At 36.7% G+C, this 14,281-nt stretch overlaps 2 protein-coding genes across 2 annotated transcripts; one reads left to right on the top strand and one right to left on the bottom strand.

Moving 5' to 3' along the window:
- Window positions 1–7,123: 7,123 nt before the first annotated feature.
- Window positions 7,124–8,013, bottom strand: LOC127654882 (gamma-crystallin M2-like). The gene is made up of 3 exons (XM_052142416.1): window positions 7,897–8,013; window positions 7,560–7,802; window positions 7,124–7,462 (listed from the first exon to the last, which is right to left on the bottom strand). Exons 1-3 carry the CDS (start codon window positions 7,924–7,926, stop codon window positions 7,190–7,192), a joined length of 546 nt encoding a protein of 181 aa, XP_051998376.1. The 5' UTR covers window positions 7,927–8,013; the 3' UTR covers window positions 7,124–7,189.
- A 1,234-nt stretch (window positions 8,014–9,247) lies between these two features.
- On the top strand, window positions 9,248–10,124 carry LOC127654895 (gamma-crystallin M2-like). Its single transcript, XM_052142440.1, has 3 exons — window positions 9,248–9,315; window positions 9,437–9,679; window positions 9,771–10,124. The coding sequence occupies exons 1-3, from the start codon at window positions 9,307–9,309 to the stop codon at window positions 10,041–10,043; spliced, it is 525 nt and encodes a 174-aa protein (XP_051998400.1). The 5' UTR covers window positions 9,248–9,306; the 3' UTR covers window positions 10,044–10,124.
- The last annotated feature ends 4,157 nt before the right edge of the window (window positions 10,125–14,281 follow it).

Raw genomic sequence — 14,281 nt, 5'->3', positions numbered from 1 at the left:
GATCAATTCTCTTGAAGGTTTATTCTTAGTTATAAGCTCACTCATCAAAGCACGTTAACTTACTTTGATAATATCAGCTCGTAGCTTAAAATCGCACATTAAAGAGGCTTTGTTTTATGATCAACAAACACAGACAATAAAGCGTATAATTGGGTTTAATACAAGGAACTAGGATATATCACAAACTCAACAAACAAACATTTAACATAGAATAAACATAAAATAAGCAAAGTAAACACAGTAAGGGAAGATAAAATAATTATTAGAAGTATGGCAAACTTATTTCAACAATTCACCCTTTAGAGCCAGCGAGGAAATTACACACTGTGATGCATTTGAATTTCAATGGAATAATACTTGCAAAATGGACCTATGTGTGGCTGAGCAAGGCTGCGTGGATGTCGCGTCTCCGTGGCATCCTTGAGATGGAGGATTTCGGTTTGGTGTTTCCAGCACGTGGAGTTGAAACTCACTTGAAGAGGAATTGAAGGGTTGTTCCGAGAAGTTGCAATGTTCAGCAGAAGAGAAGAGAGAGGGGTGCCGGGGGGAGTCCAAGGGGAATGGAGGAGAGATGAAGTAAGTTGGGAGTTGGGAGCAGCCAAGAAGAGGAGAAGATAAGAGAGCGAAGGGCCAGTGTGGATGCAATTTATAACCTTAGAAAATGTGTCCCACCTCTCATTGGCTCGACCAATAAGAAGGGTGGAATTTCCAGGGGGGAATTTGGTTTATTGCTCTTTGTTCTAAGGGTGCTCCTTGGTGTGCACCCTGGAGGGGTGGTAGCCAATGAAGAAACTAGGACATATTCTTGTAATACTAATATGTTGTTGTTATCGACATATCATGTACACAGTCATTTCGATCTTCAAAATACCAAGTTATAGAGACCAAATGTGCCACACATATGATTTCGGTTAACCATAGTATGCAAAGTCTGAAACATTAACCCATTAGAGTTTGCAAGAAAACATAGACCAAACAACATAAAGGGAAATCATGAGATGGAACATTAGATACATGTCAATACATTTATCACATGGATATATATATAGAATATATAGGATTAAAAGAGTTCATTTCTCCTTCTCAGTAAGAATTAAGTGAGAATCAGCAATCTCTGCACATTCCTTTGGAGGTCGTAAAAGTCTCCCATATTTTGGGCATGAGATGGTCCCTTTGTCCCGTCAAGGCTCATTTGCATGACCGGGTCCGGCTTTGGCTTGAATAACTCAAAAGATGGTAAAACATAGCAGAATACAATTCTAAGGTAATCTTATATTTATATTCAGCTAGGACAAGTCGTAAGGTTTAATTTGATACCAAGAAACGTGTATTTGGTACACTTAAAAGTGGATATACACGCTTAGGCTATTAAATATACGGCCACAGAGTTTTACTACACAACTAAACAAATTTCAACTAGTTTTGATCTATCATCAGAAATACACAACGTACAGGGATTACGCATATTTCCTTAAGAATAAACATTTCTAGGTTTTAACTGAAAGACACACACACACACACACACACACACACACACACATTTTTACGTTCAAAGTCTCACATGGCTTTTCTCACATGGTAAAGCACGCGGTGTGAGGCGAGTCACATGGGAAAGGGGCTTGTCAATAGCTGGAGTGTCTCTTTGTCAATAGCGCATTGTGCTGTGGAGACTAGTTGGCGCTATTTCAGTGATTAGGGGAGTTTTAACAGTGGGTTCTTTGTTATTCAGAATGATTAGTCCATTGATTAATACATAGACCTTATAATGTTTTGTTTTCTGGTAATTTAGAATTTTGTTTAGTTTGGTAATTGATATTTGTAATTCAATGTTTTTTTTTTTTGCATCTAGCAATTGATTAAATTGATCATATCCAGAGAATGCTGCCGATATGTTTCAAAAGTACGTTATAAAAATTATTTAATTTAGTCTTGGACTAATGTTAGTGTTATAATAAAGCACATCGTAACTTTTCATCTAGTATTGTATATTTATTTTTTATTTAATACACCTTCTGCATGGAAGGTTGTGATATTAAAAAGCATACTGAAATAACTTTACAGAGGAGAGGTAGTTAGGCGCTAATTTTCCATGGAGCGAACCCAGAGCGGGGTTTATCTAATCCGGGAGCGCGGAGCAAGCGAGGAGCGGGAAATGGACAACCCAGAGGGGAGCTGGAGCGGAGTGATTAAAGAATGCTTTGAGCACGGAGGGGAAATTGTTGCCGCTCAACTCCACTCACATACTCTGGTGGCAACATTATAAAGCTAAACAAACAAACACAAGTCAGCATAAAAATGATCCATATGACTAGTGGTTAAATCAGTATCTTCAGAAGTGATGTGATAGGTGTTGATGAGAAACAGATCACTTTCACATTCTTCTTGTGTTTTTGGTGATTCACATTCTTCTCTGAATATCAACCCCTGCTGTCTAGCAAAAAATGACAAATATTGATCTGTTTCTCACCCACACCTATCATATCTTCTGAAGACATGGATTAAACCACTGGAGTCTTATGGATTACTTTTATACTGTCTTTATGTGTTTTTGTAGCACCAAAAGTTTGGCCTACAGAGCTAAAATATTCTTTTAAAAATCTTAATTTATGTTCTGCAGAAGAAAGAAAGTCAAACACATCTGGGATGCATGAGGGTGAGTAAATGATGAAAACATTTACATTTTTGGGTAAACTGTATCTTTAAAGTGATAGCTCCGCCATAATTTAATACTCTGTCATTATTTCTCTACCCTAATGTTGTTTCAAACCAGTGTGAGGCTTTGTATTTTGTGGAACACAAATATGTTAGACAGTTAATATATATATATATAATGTTATACACACACACACACACACACACACACACACACACACACACATGTTGTGTTTCCATGTTTTATGGGGACTTTCCATAGACATAATGGTTTTTATACTGTACAAACTTTATATTCTATCCCCTAAACCTAACCCTACCCCTAAACCTAACCCTCACTGAAAACTTTCTGCATTTTTACATTTTCAAAAAACATAATTTAGTATGATTTATAAGCTGTTTTCCTCATGGGGACCGACAAAATGTCCCCACAAGGTCAAACATTTCGGGTTTTACTATCCTTATGGGGACATTTGGTCCCCACAAAGTGATAAATACACGCTCACACACACACACACACACACACACACACACACACACACTTGTTGGTCTACCTATCATTATGAGGACTTTCCATAGACATAATGACTTTTATACTGTACAAACTATAGATTCTATCCTCTAAACCTAACACAACCCCTAAACCTAACCCTCACAGAAAACATTCTGCATTTTTACATTTTCAATAAAACATTGTTTAGTATGATTTTTAAGCGATTTGAATTATGGGGACACTAGAAATGGCCTCATAAATCACATTTATAGCATAATAACCTTGTAATTACCTGTTGGTAACTTACAAAATTGTCCTCGTAAATCACACACACACACACACACACACACACACACACACACACACACACACACACACACACACACACACACACACACACACACACACACACACACACACACACACACACACACACACACACACACACACACACACACACACACACACACACACACACACACACACACACACACACACACACACACACACACACACACACACACACACACACACACACACACACACACACACACACACACACACACACACACACACACAGGAGTGGTGGTGTAGTGGTCTAAGCACATAACTGATAATCAGAAGGACACTGGTTCGAACCCCACAGCCTCCACCATTGTGTTCTTGAGCAAGGCACTTAACTCCAGGTTGCTCCGGGGGATTGTCCCTGTAATAAGGGCTCTGTAAGTTGCTTTGGATAAAAGCGTCTGCCAAATGCATAAATGTAAATATATAAAAAAAACATTAACTGAAAGTAAATAGTGACTCAAGCAAACATTATTTCTAATATCTTCTTATTGTGTTGTATGGAAGAAAGAAAGTGATATGTGTTTGGAACAACATGATGGTGAATGATGACAGAATTTCCATTACAGTAATAATAATCATAATTCTGTGTATAATGTAATGGAATATAAGGGAGTAAACGTCTATTATGTCATTTGTGAAAGTAACGAGTTACTCACTACTTGAGTGCTCTTTTAATTAGATACTTTCTTACTCTTACTCAATTCATAAGTAATATGTATGTTAGTACTTTTACTTCTACTTGTGTAATTATGTTTTTGAAGTAATTGCACTTTTACATGAGGACAGTTTTTGGCTACTCTACCCACCTCAGATCTCGATAAAGTGACACTGCTGTTTTCATACCAGAGCAAATATGATTTCCATTTGGGGGCCCCTGGGTATCAGCCCGTGTAAGCCCGTGCATTAATGCGCCACTGTACAGTAATATATCTGTCTGAATTTCTTCCGTCATGCGTCCAGATAAATTGAGCTTTTAATGAGTAAAGCCCTTTCACTTTCTGTGTGTATTTGATAGTAGTTCAAATATATTTCACTCTAAGGTCCCATGTGATTATTTCACTGCAAAAAAATGCTGTGATTAAATTACATAAATATACTGTACAGTCTGCATGTACTGTGCACTTGAAAGTGAATTAGCGCTTTGCTCTCTGTCATTACTACACACACTTACAGTACACAGAACAAGTGTGATGCGGTGTGTTCAGTGTATCAGCAGCTTTCCACATTCACTTTGAAGAGTGCAGCACATGCAGGCTATACAGTATATTTATTTAATTAATTTGCTGCCTTTTGAGGTTTAATAATCACATTAGGAAATATTGTTATTTTAAATGTATGAATTGTTTATTCATAAAATAATTTTCTCCTACATGTCAAATTTTCTGAAATTTAGCATTTTATAGTTACTTCCATTGTTACTTCCTGTGGATTCTGCGATTCTGCCCAAGTTTTTTGGTTGCATATATTATAGGGTCCAAGATGATGCAAAGTTTAAATAAATTTAGCTGGTGTTGCCACCTTATTTGAGCAACTGTGCTTCTCTCACATTTCATTCATGTTTAAAAGGCTCTCTGAAGAGCAAAAGGAGGCCATCACTATTATTGTACAATTGAACATTAGCGTATGTATTACAGTTTTTTTCGATTGCTAAACGACAGTGAGCACAACTGGAGCTACATGTGCAAAACTCTAACTACAGTCTGCACAGCAGCAGTTCATGTGGACCAAACTCTAGTTCATTTTTCATTGCTTGAACACAGTTTTCAAAACTCTACACACTTATCCCATGACTTTAACCACAGCACAACACTGTGGATTTACAGCACTTTGTTCAAATGCTAACACACTGCTATCAAAACTGTGAACCACACATTCAAAACAGAATAGATTTCAGCCTTGTGCATGGCAAGAGAGAACATTAGATGTGATGTTGATGTGTGGCCTGATGCTAGAGAGAGGCAGGATTAGCCCCTCAATTATTTGTTGGAATTACAGTATGTACTTTTAGTTTCTACCTTTTTTTCCTCATTACTGTAATTCCGTAAATTACTACATACTATTGAAGCAAACTGCTAATTTTCATTTACCTTAAATAATTGTTCTGTTCTAAAAATGTAAATAAATCATGTGAAAGAATGTCACTCTTTTCTTTGAAGAAAATATGACTTTGTATGAAGTCACTGAAATTGTTCAAACTGTAAAGATGAGAAGTTTGTATTTTGTGTATTGGTGTTTGATACTAGTGTTTTTACTCTCAGTGTGTTCTGAGTGACGGTGTGTGTTATCTCAGTGAGGGTTGTGTATAGTGTTTGAGTGACGGTGTGTGTTATCTCAGTGAGGGTTGTGTATAGTGTTTGAGTGACGGTGTGTGTTATCTCAGTGAGGGTTGTGTATAGTGTTTGAGTGACGGTGTGTGTTATCTCAGTGAGGGTTGTGTATAGTGTTTGAGTGACGGTGTGTGTTATCTCAGTGAGGGTTGTGTATAGTGTTTGAGTGACGGTGTGTGTTATCTCAGTGAGGGTTGTGTATAGTGTTTGGAGCCATGTGTTAAGAGTTGTGTTGCTTGGAATGAGTTTTGCAGGTGATGTGAACTGTTTAGCTCAGGTGACCGTTGGTAGTGCAGACTGTAGTTAGAGTTTTGCACATGTAGCTCCAGTTGTGCTCATTGTCGTTTAGCAATCGAAAAAAACTGTACCTTAAAGAATTGTTCTGTTCTAAAAATTTAAATAAATCATGTGAAAGAATGTCACTCTTTTCTTTGAAGAAAATATGACTTTGTATGAAGTCACTGAAATTGTTCAAACTGTAAAGATGAAAAGTTTGTATTTTCTGTATTGGTGATTGTGTATAGTGTCTAGTGACAGTGTGTGTTATCTCAGTGAGGGTTGTGTATAGTGTTGAGTGACAGTGTGTGTTATCTCAGTGAGGGTTGTGTATAGTGTTTGAGTGACAGTGTGTGTTATCTCAGTGAGGGTTGTGTATAGTGTTTGAGTGACAGTGTGTGTTATCTCAGTGAGGGTTGTGTATAGTGTTTGAGTGACAGTGTGTGTTATCTCAGTGAGGGTTGTGTATAGTGTTTGATCTCAGTGAGGGTTGTGTATAGTGTTTGAGTGACGGTGTGTGTTATCTCAGTGAGGGTTGTGTATAGTGTTTGAGTGACAGTGTGTGTTATCTCAGTGAGGGTTGTGTATAGTGTTTGAGTGACAGTGTGTGTTATCTCAGTGAGGGTTGTGTATAGTGTTTGAGTGACAGTGTGTGTTATCTCAGTGAGGGTTGTGTATAGTGTTTGAGTGACAGTGTGTGTTATCTCAGTGAGGGTTGTGTATAGTGTTTGGCTGCACTGAGCCTGTTTTGAGCCATGTGTTAAGAGTTGTGTTGCTTGGAATGAGTTTTGCAGGTGATGTGAACTGTTTAGCTCAGGTGACTGTTGGTAGTGCAGACTGTAGTTAGAGTTTTGCACATGTAGCTCCAGTTGTGCTCACTGTCGTTTAGCAATTGAAAAAAACTGTAACATAATACCAATTCTATTTTCTGTCCCTCGCATATTACTGGTGAAAGCCGTAGGTCATACAATAATAAGTGTATCAGAACATATTGGCAAATAGAAAAAAAGCAAAAGGATTTTGAGGATTTTTAGTTCAAATGTGCTTTATTGTGAAGTAACACCAATTTTGTGACATTAGTATAATTAACTTTTTAATAATAGGAATCAACAATACGCCTCATGCTCATGAATCTCATGCCACCCATGTTGCTGAAGCTCCTGTACTCTCCAGGCCTGAAGTATTGCATCCTGCCCTTGTAGTGGGGCTGCTCGTACATGAGCCAGTGACCTTCCATCACATGGCAAGAATTGCAGTGAGACATGCGGTAACGGTCCATGATGTTGTCACAGTCATCCATCATCTCGTGCATCTGGCCCATGAAGTTCTCCCTCTCGTAGATCCTCATTCTGTAGGATCCCCTGTGCTGTAAAGGTATTAATTGAAATTTAAATAATGTGATACATTTTGATAAAAGCATTTAGTGAACAGGCAAAGCTAATTTGAGCATGTTATGCTCTTACCATGGGGATCATACGGCAGGACCTGATACAGTCACTCATTCCAAACATAGACATGTAATCAGCATATTCGCCCCTCCTGAAGAAGTACTGATTTCCCATGTAGTTGGGACGGTCATACATCATGAAGCATCCACTCTCCACTCTGCAGGAGTGACAGCGGCTCAGGAAAGGAGACATGTCAGCACAGTCGCTCGTGCACTCATATGAGCGACCCTGGAAATTCCTGTCCTCGTAGAAGACCGCCTGAACATGTAAAACATATGAGGTTATAGCAAATGTCATGTATGCATTTTAGAAAATATTGTATTAAAAAATGGTTTCTTCTCTCTTTACTTACCCTGCACATGTTCATTCCGGAGGTAGTCATTTCTTTGCCTGTTCTGTTTTTAAGTGGCTTTGCTGTATTTGGTTTTACACTGTTCTGTTCAACTGCTAGGTTTCACTCTTATTTATATACCCCCAGCGAGCTGAAAAAAATTAAACAAACTGTGAGCTTTCTATTTGGATAAACAACCTCCTGAATCAGCAAACCAGTATGGAAGCCTTTAGAAAGCTTTCATTGTAGTCCTTTTTGACTGTACCTTTATGGTGTGTATGCTTGACACAATATCTTTTTCAAAGATTTTAAAGTACAGTTTTGTTAATTCTTAATTTCATTGTTTCAGTAAAATCAATTATCTGTACCCATGTGAAATAACATAGCTGTTGTCTACAAAAATGTTAAAACAAAGCCTATTTATATGACTACTTGTGACTATTGACTGTTTAAACCTGCTGTGTGATAAACTAGTTAAACTATATATATATATATATATATAACAATATAAAAACTTGCATAAAATATATTGTATATAAAATCTTAAAAACCTATTATGACCATTCTGAAATAAATGGCCAAAAGCTTTTCTCTAGGTAATTTGTTTAAAATCTTTCCAAAAGATTTAAATCTACAAAAGTACGAAGTTCAAATAGATCTTTTTTCTTTTTCTTTTTCTTTTTTCTCTTCAATCAACAATGTGGAATATTTGAATTCTGATTCAAAATAGTTCTTTATGCAAAATTCAAAAACAAAACCATAACACTGACTTTTCATGACCTCTCAAAAAGTTAGGGTTACCTTTACTGACCATCAATGTGTGAATTTTGACCACAGCTCTCAATAAAATCAAAAACACTGATTTCCCTGTTCCCAATATCAGTAGTTTAAATGAAAAGCTGCTAAGGTTTGTGCTATATAGTGAGGATAGCATTTTACTATCTTTTCCATGCTATCTGTTTTGTTATTTTAAACTAAATTCTCCATTAGTTGATTATTGTAGTATACAATAGCTTTTTTACTGTCAGATTGGTTTTTTTTATAATTTTTTTTTTATGTGTTTGCAAAATCCTGACACATCAATCTACAAAAAAAAAAAAAAAAGAAAAAAAGAAGATTAAATTCATATAAGAACTCCACACATAATTGCACACTGCCAAATCCCTTTAGGTTCTGTTAATTGTGTATTAAACACTCAAGACTGGTAAATAGGAAAACATACTGTAAATGTAGATACTCAATCACATTGACAAATTGCAAAAGCATTTGAGCATTTCATGGGCCTCTATTCCATGTCGCTTGGTCAGGAGTTTTCACAATAGGAGGCACAAATCCTTTAGATTTTGGCAGGTATAAATGTAAGGGTTAAAATGAGCAGAGTGTCAGTGTATCAGAACAAAACTGTTCTAAAGGACAACTTCCATCATCATAATGGGCAAGGTAAGTAGATCTGATAAACTGTGAAATAAAAACAATTGTAAACCTTATTGATAGTTCTTTCCCTCAAATAAGCATGCTGTGTATATGAGTAGTTCATTATATCTTGTCATGTTCCATATAGATCACCTTCTACGAGGACAGGAACTTCCAGGGTCGCTCTTATGAGTGCATGAGCGACTGTGCTGACATGTCCTCCTACCTGAGCCGCTGTCACTCTTGCAGAATTGAGAGTGGATGCTTCATGATGTATGACCGTCCCAACTACATGGGAAATCAGTATTTCTTTAGGAAGGGCGAGTATTCTGATTACATGTCCATGTTTGGAATGAATGAATGCATCAGATCTTGCCGTATGATCCCTACGGTAAGAACATAATACTGAAATTTGCTATGCTGTTACTAAATACTTATAATAATTAAGCACAATTTGTAATTATTTAATTACACCTTTACAGTACAAAGGAGCCTTTAGAATGAGGATCTACGAGAGGGAGAACTTCATGGGCCAGATGTATGAGATGATGGATGACTGTGACAACATCATGGACTGTTATCGCATGTCTCACTGCCAGTCCTGCCATGTGATGGACGGTCACTGGCTCATGTATGAGCAGCCCCACTACAGAGGCAGGATGCAATACTTCAGGCCTGGAGAGTACAGGAGCTTCAGCAATATGGGTGGCATGAGATTCATGAGCATGAGGCGTATCATCGATTCCTATTATTAAAAAGTTCATAGCACAATTTTTTTTCTATGAACATGCAATACTACAATAAATTATAGAACTAATGTCTAAATTTAAGGTTCACTCAATTATGTATTCATTTGCCTATTTAAAGGTTTTACACATAAAGAAATGAAAAACACTATGGACCAATATAATTAAAATGATACATACACATTTGAGACTCCAGACAGTCAGCAACTTAGAAAAAGCTATTTTATTCTACATGAATCAGGTCACCGCCAATTGGGGGCTGACATGTTGTGATCACATGACCAGTCATGTCTTGCAATTCGACTGAGATAGTAATAATAACAACAATTACAATAATAATCAATACTGCAAATCTAACAAAACAAGCAACCATAAAAATATGAGAACAAACACAGCACCTATTAACACCACCACGAACCATCAACAAAGTGCAAATATTCTTTGGGATTGAAGCCAAGAAAGTCAATTTTATTGATGTTTGTCTTGTGAGAGTAAAAAATAGATGCAAAGGAACAAAAAGAAAGAAATGATAAACAAACAAACAAACATATGAAGCAGCTGTTAATAAGCAAACTTAAAGCACACATGCCAACAGGTGGTAGTACAATGTAAAATCCAGTGTTGGGGAAGCTAGTTTGAAACTGTAATTTGACAAGCTACAAGCTACTCATAATTTTAAGTAGTTTAGCTACAGTCAAGCTACTCTTTTGGAAAAGTAGTTAGCTACACTACAAGTTACTATCAAAAAGTAGCTAGCTACATTGAACTACTTAATGAGGAAATCTTTTTTTAATCTTACTATCAAACCAACAATATTAATAACAACATTTACACTAATGACATTTATTAATTAATTAAATACATTTAATGTGCTTAATTAGATATTTTAATGAATAGTAACATTAATACAGTTAATAATGTCCATAAAGTAAAATACAACAGTATAAAATCAAAACAAAAAAGATCAGATGCCATTAAAAAACAATTTTTTATACTATTCTTCACACTTTTCAGTCCTGCTGTGACCAGGTGTTGCCTACTTCCCTAAAGATCAAATTGTTTTTACAAACTCTCCTTGGGCTGGCATTTTTTGTTCTTGTCACATAATATTTAATGTGGGTAATATGTGAATAAAGACTTAGGGCTTGTTTCTCCCCTCACCTGGGTTCATGCTCATTGTATTTTCTGACTTTTTTTGCCATTGACATGCACGTGCCAGCTTTACAGGTCACATACAGATGTTGCTCTACAAAAATGTGTTCGCTTTGTTCAGGTCCAAAAAAAGTGGATGGATGGTCATCCTAGATCAGGGGTCGGAACCTATGGGTCGTGAGCCATACGTGGCTCTTTGTTAAAAATCAAGTGGCTCACCGTGTGTCTCACCAATCACCAACACATGATCGTTTAAAACTTTCTAGAAGTAATTTCCCTGCAGAAAGTGTGGGTGCGATTGCAAAGTGTGAAGTCAATGACACTGATTTCCTTTCTCCAGAATTTTTCGTACAGCCTACTCCTGGTGAACAAGGTTTGAAATTAATACCCGCCAAATGTGGATTTTTCATGTGGAGTATTTAGCTGATTTATCAGCCACTGTGGAGGATGACCTGTACGACTTCTCTGAGTGATATATTACAAGAAATTAGACACAAAGATGCGCATTTGAAGAACAGACGAAAGAAAAGCCACCGATGCGCGTCTGATTTTATATGTGCGCAGTGAGCTCTAAGTGCAATGAAAGCACTACTCCTAGACATGCACATTCATAGAGTTCTGGGCCTCATTTCCCAATAACTATTGATCTTAGCTTCTGAGCATTTTCTACGAGCAATTTTATGAACGTTCGTTGTTTTTTATGTGCACCCAGGGTGTGAAATAGCACCCGCAAAATGCGACGAGGCTCAATCCAGTTCGCAAGCTCCTCGTCCAAATTTATTTCAAGCGCGAGTAATTTTGCTCATCTACCCGCAACAGGTGGATGACATGTAAGACTTCTCGAAGTGACACATGATAAGAAATTCTGTTAGTCAAAAAGACGCACATGAAGAAACACACTTTAATATATCTTTAAGAACAGATAAAAGAAAAGCCGTCAATGCTCAAGTCTTATTCTCTGTTTGTTCAAAGGTGTGCAACGGGACCCTGTCTCACAGAGCAAGCCCATGTAAAAAGATTTATCGCTCCTTTTTCTCTGTTTCATTCAACTGAAAACTGTTTGCAAGAATAATGTAGCCTATGAGAATGCTGCAAATGATCTCCGATTATCTCATGAGGTGCTGTGATGGAGCAGTACACTCTTACACATTGAGAACGCAACTCTGCGGGTCCAGTAATATATACAGGTATCTTTGTATTAAAGAAACAAAGACGAAAGTGATTAAATTATAAAGTAATCAAGACACGTTCAACTTGAACCTAAAATTGTTTTTCTTTAGGCAGCATAAACTGTTGCCAAAACGCAGATACAAACACATTCGATAAGAACACACATTTAGCAGCATTTTTTGGAACTCAAGGGAATTTTTAAGGCTTATTTTTTATGATGATTATTATAATGATATTTAGAGTTATAACAGTCTTTAGTTCTTAATTTGTAGGCTATTAGTAATTTTTTACCTGGTGTTGTTGACTGTTACTTGCGTGATGGTTTGGATTTGTGGAGGTGGTTATATAGAAGATTTTTTAATCACTTTGTTATTTTAATAGCTTTTTTCATTTAGTTTAAAGTGCAATTTGAATTTCATGTTTCAATTAATGTATTCAATTTTTAAAGTAAAATCAATAAAGCAAAAATATTCACCAACCTTGGCGGTTGACCATATAATCGGATATCACGATTTTTTAAATGCGATTATTATTAAAATACTTTTTACATATCGCCCAGCCCAAAAGCAAAGTTACATTTTTCATGAACAAATGTAAAATTAATTAATTTTATGGAGACCCGCACAAACACTTGTACTCAATTCCTTATTGCAACAAGTTACCTTTTAATATTTGCATATTTGTTTGTTTTTGAGTTGTCTATTGGCAATATAAACATTTTATTTTATTGAAAAACGTTGTTTTTGAAAATAGTAAATTATTAGTTTGTGGTATGCATCAACCAAAAATAAAAAAAAATATTTTACCAATAATTGTGTTTATTTTACATGAAAATACTAGTGAATTTAATGCTAGAATAATAATATAATAATTCACTCGCTGCTCCCAATAATCCACAGATGATGAGAAGTGAAATAAACTTATTTAGAACAGAAACAAAATTCCTCAAATAGCAATAATATCTTTTTGAATTATTGTATTTAAATAGAAGGTAAATATGCAGTTGTGTGATCTCTTAAGAACAAAGGGTCTGAAACATACTTTGTTACATAGAAGAATAAAATGGCGTTCTTTTATTAATCATCAAACAATCTCTTCTTATCCAAGTGAGCTGTAATAAGCTCAAAATCAAATCAAATAAAATCACTTTATTGTCACACTACCATGTACACAAGTGCAACAGTAGGTGAAAGTCTTGTGTGCAGTTCCGAGCAACATAGCAATGACAGTGATGAGACATATACCAATTACAATAAACAACGCAATTTACATATCAAATGTACACATACTTACACAACAAAATACAACGGCTAACACGCACACTCACCTATGGGCAATTTAGAGTTTCCAATTCACTTAAACTGCATGCTTTTTGGACTGTGAGGGAAACCAGAACTCCACACAGAAAGGCCCTGGGTGAGCCAGGACTGGATCCAGGGACCTTCTTGCACCCGCTGAGCCACTGTGCAGCCTTCCGGTGTGCTTTTACACTCTAAGACAGCTTAAAACTCCAGGGACCTTCTTGCTGTGAGGCGACAGTGCTACCCACTGAGCCACCATAAAGCCTTCCAGTGTGCGTTTACACTCCAAGACAGCTTAAAACTCCAGGGACCTTCTTGCTGTGAGGCGACAGTGCTACCCACTGAGCCACCATAAAGCCTTCCGGTGTGCGTTTACACTCCAAGACAGCTTAAAACTCCAGGGACCTTCTTGCTGTGAGGTGACAGTGCTACCCACTGAGCCACCGTGCAGCCTTCCGATGTGCATTTACGCTCCAAGACAGCTTAAAACTGAAATTGAGATACATGAGTACATAAACCAACCATTAAAGATAGCTCAGATGGAAGTAGGCCAATAATAGTGTTACATTCAATGATGTGATCAAAAACATTTTGACAATTTTGTTGAACTGCTTGTCTACTGCC

The sequence above is a fragment of the Xyrauchen texanus genome, chromosome 14 (assembly GCF_025860055.1).
Source record: "Xyrauchen texanus isolate HMW12.3.18 chromosome 14, RBS_HiC_50CHRs, whole genome shotgun sequence".
In the NCBI taxonomy this organism is placed as follows: Eukaryota; Metazoa; Chordata; class Actinopteri; order Cypriniformes; family Catostomidae; genus Xyrauchen; species Xyrauchen texanus.
This window is presented reverse-complemented; position numbering and strand designations above follow the sequence as displayed.

Excerpts from the sequence above, each read along its gene's own strand:
- LOC127654882 (XM_052142416.1), bottom strand. The coding sequence starts at position 7,926 with ATGACTACCTCCGGAATGAACATGTGCAGG. Across the intron at positions 7,803-7,896 it reads CCGGAATGAACATGTGCAGG|GCGGTCTTCTACGAGGACAG; the intron begins GTAAGTAAAGAG and ends TTACATGTTCAG. Across the intron at positions 7,463-7,559 it reads CCTGCCGTATGATCCCCATG|CACAGGGGATCCTACAGAAT; the intron begins GTAAGAGCATAA and ends ATACCTTTACAG.
- LOC127654895 (XM_052142440.1), top strand. Across the intron at positions 9,680-9,770 it reads CTTGCCGTATGATCCCTACG|TACAAAGGAGCCTTTAGAAT; the intron begins GTAAGAACATAA and ends ACACCTTTACAG.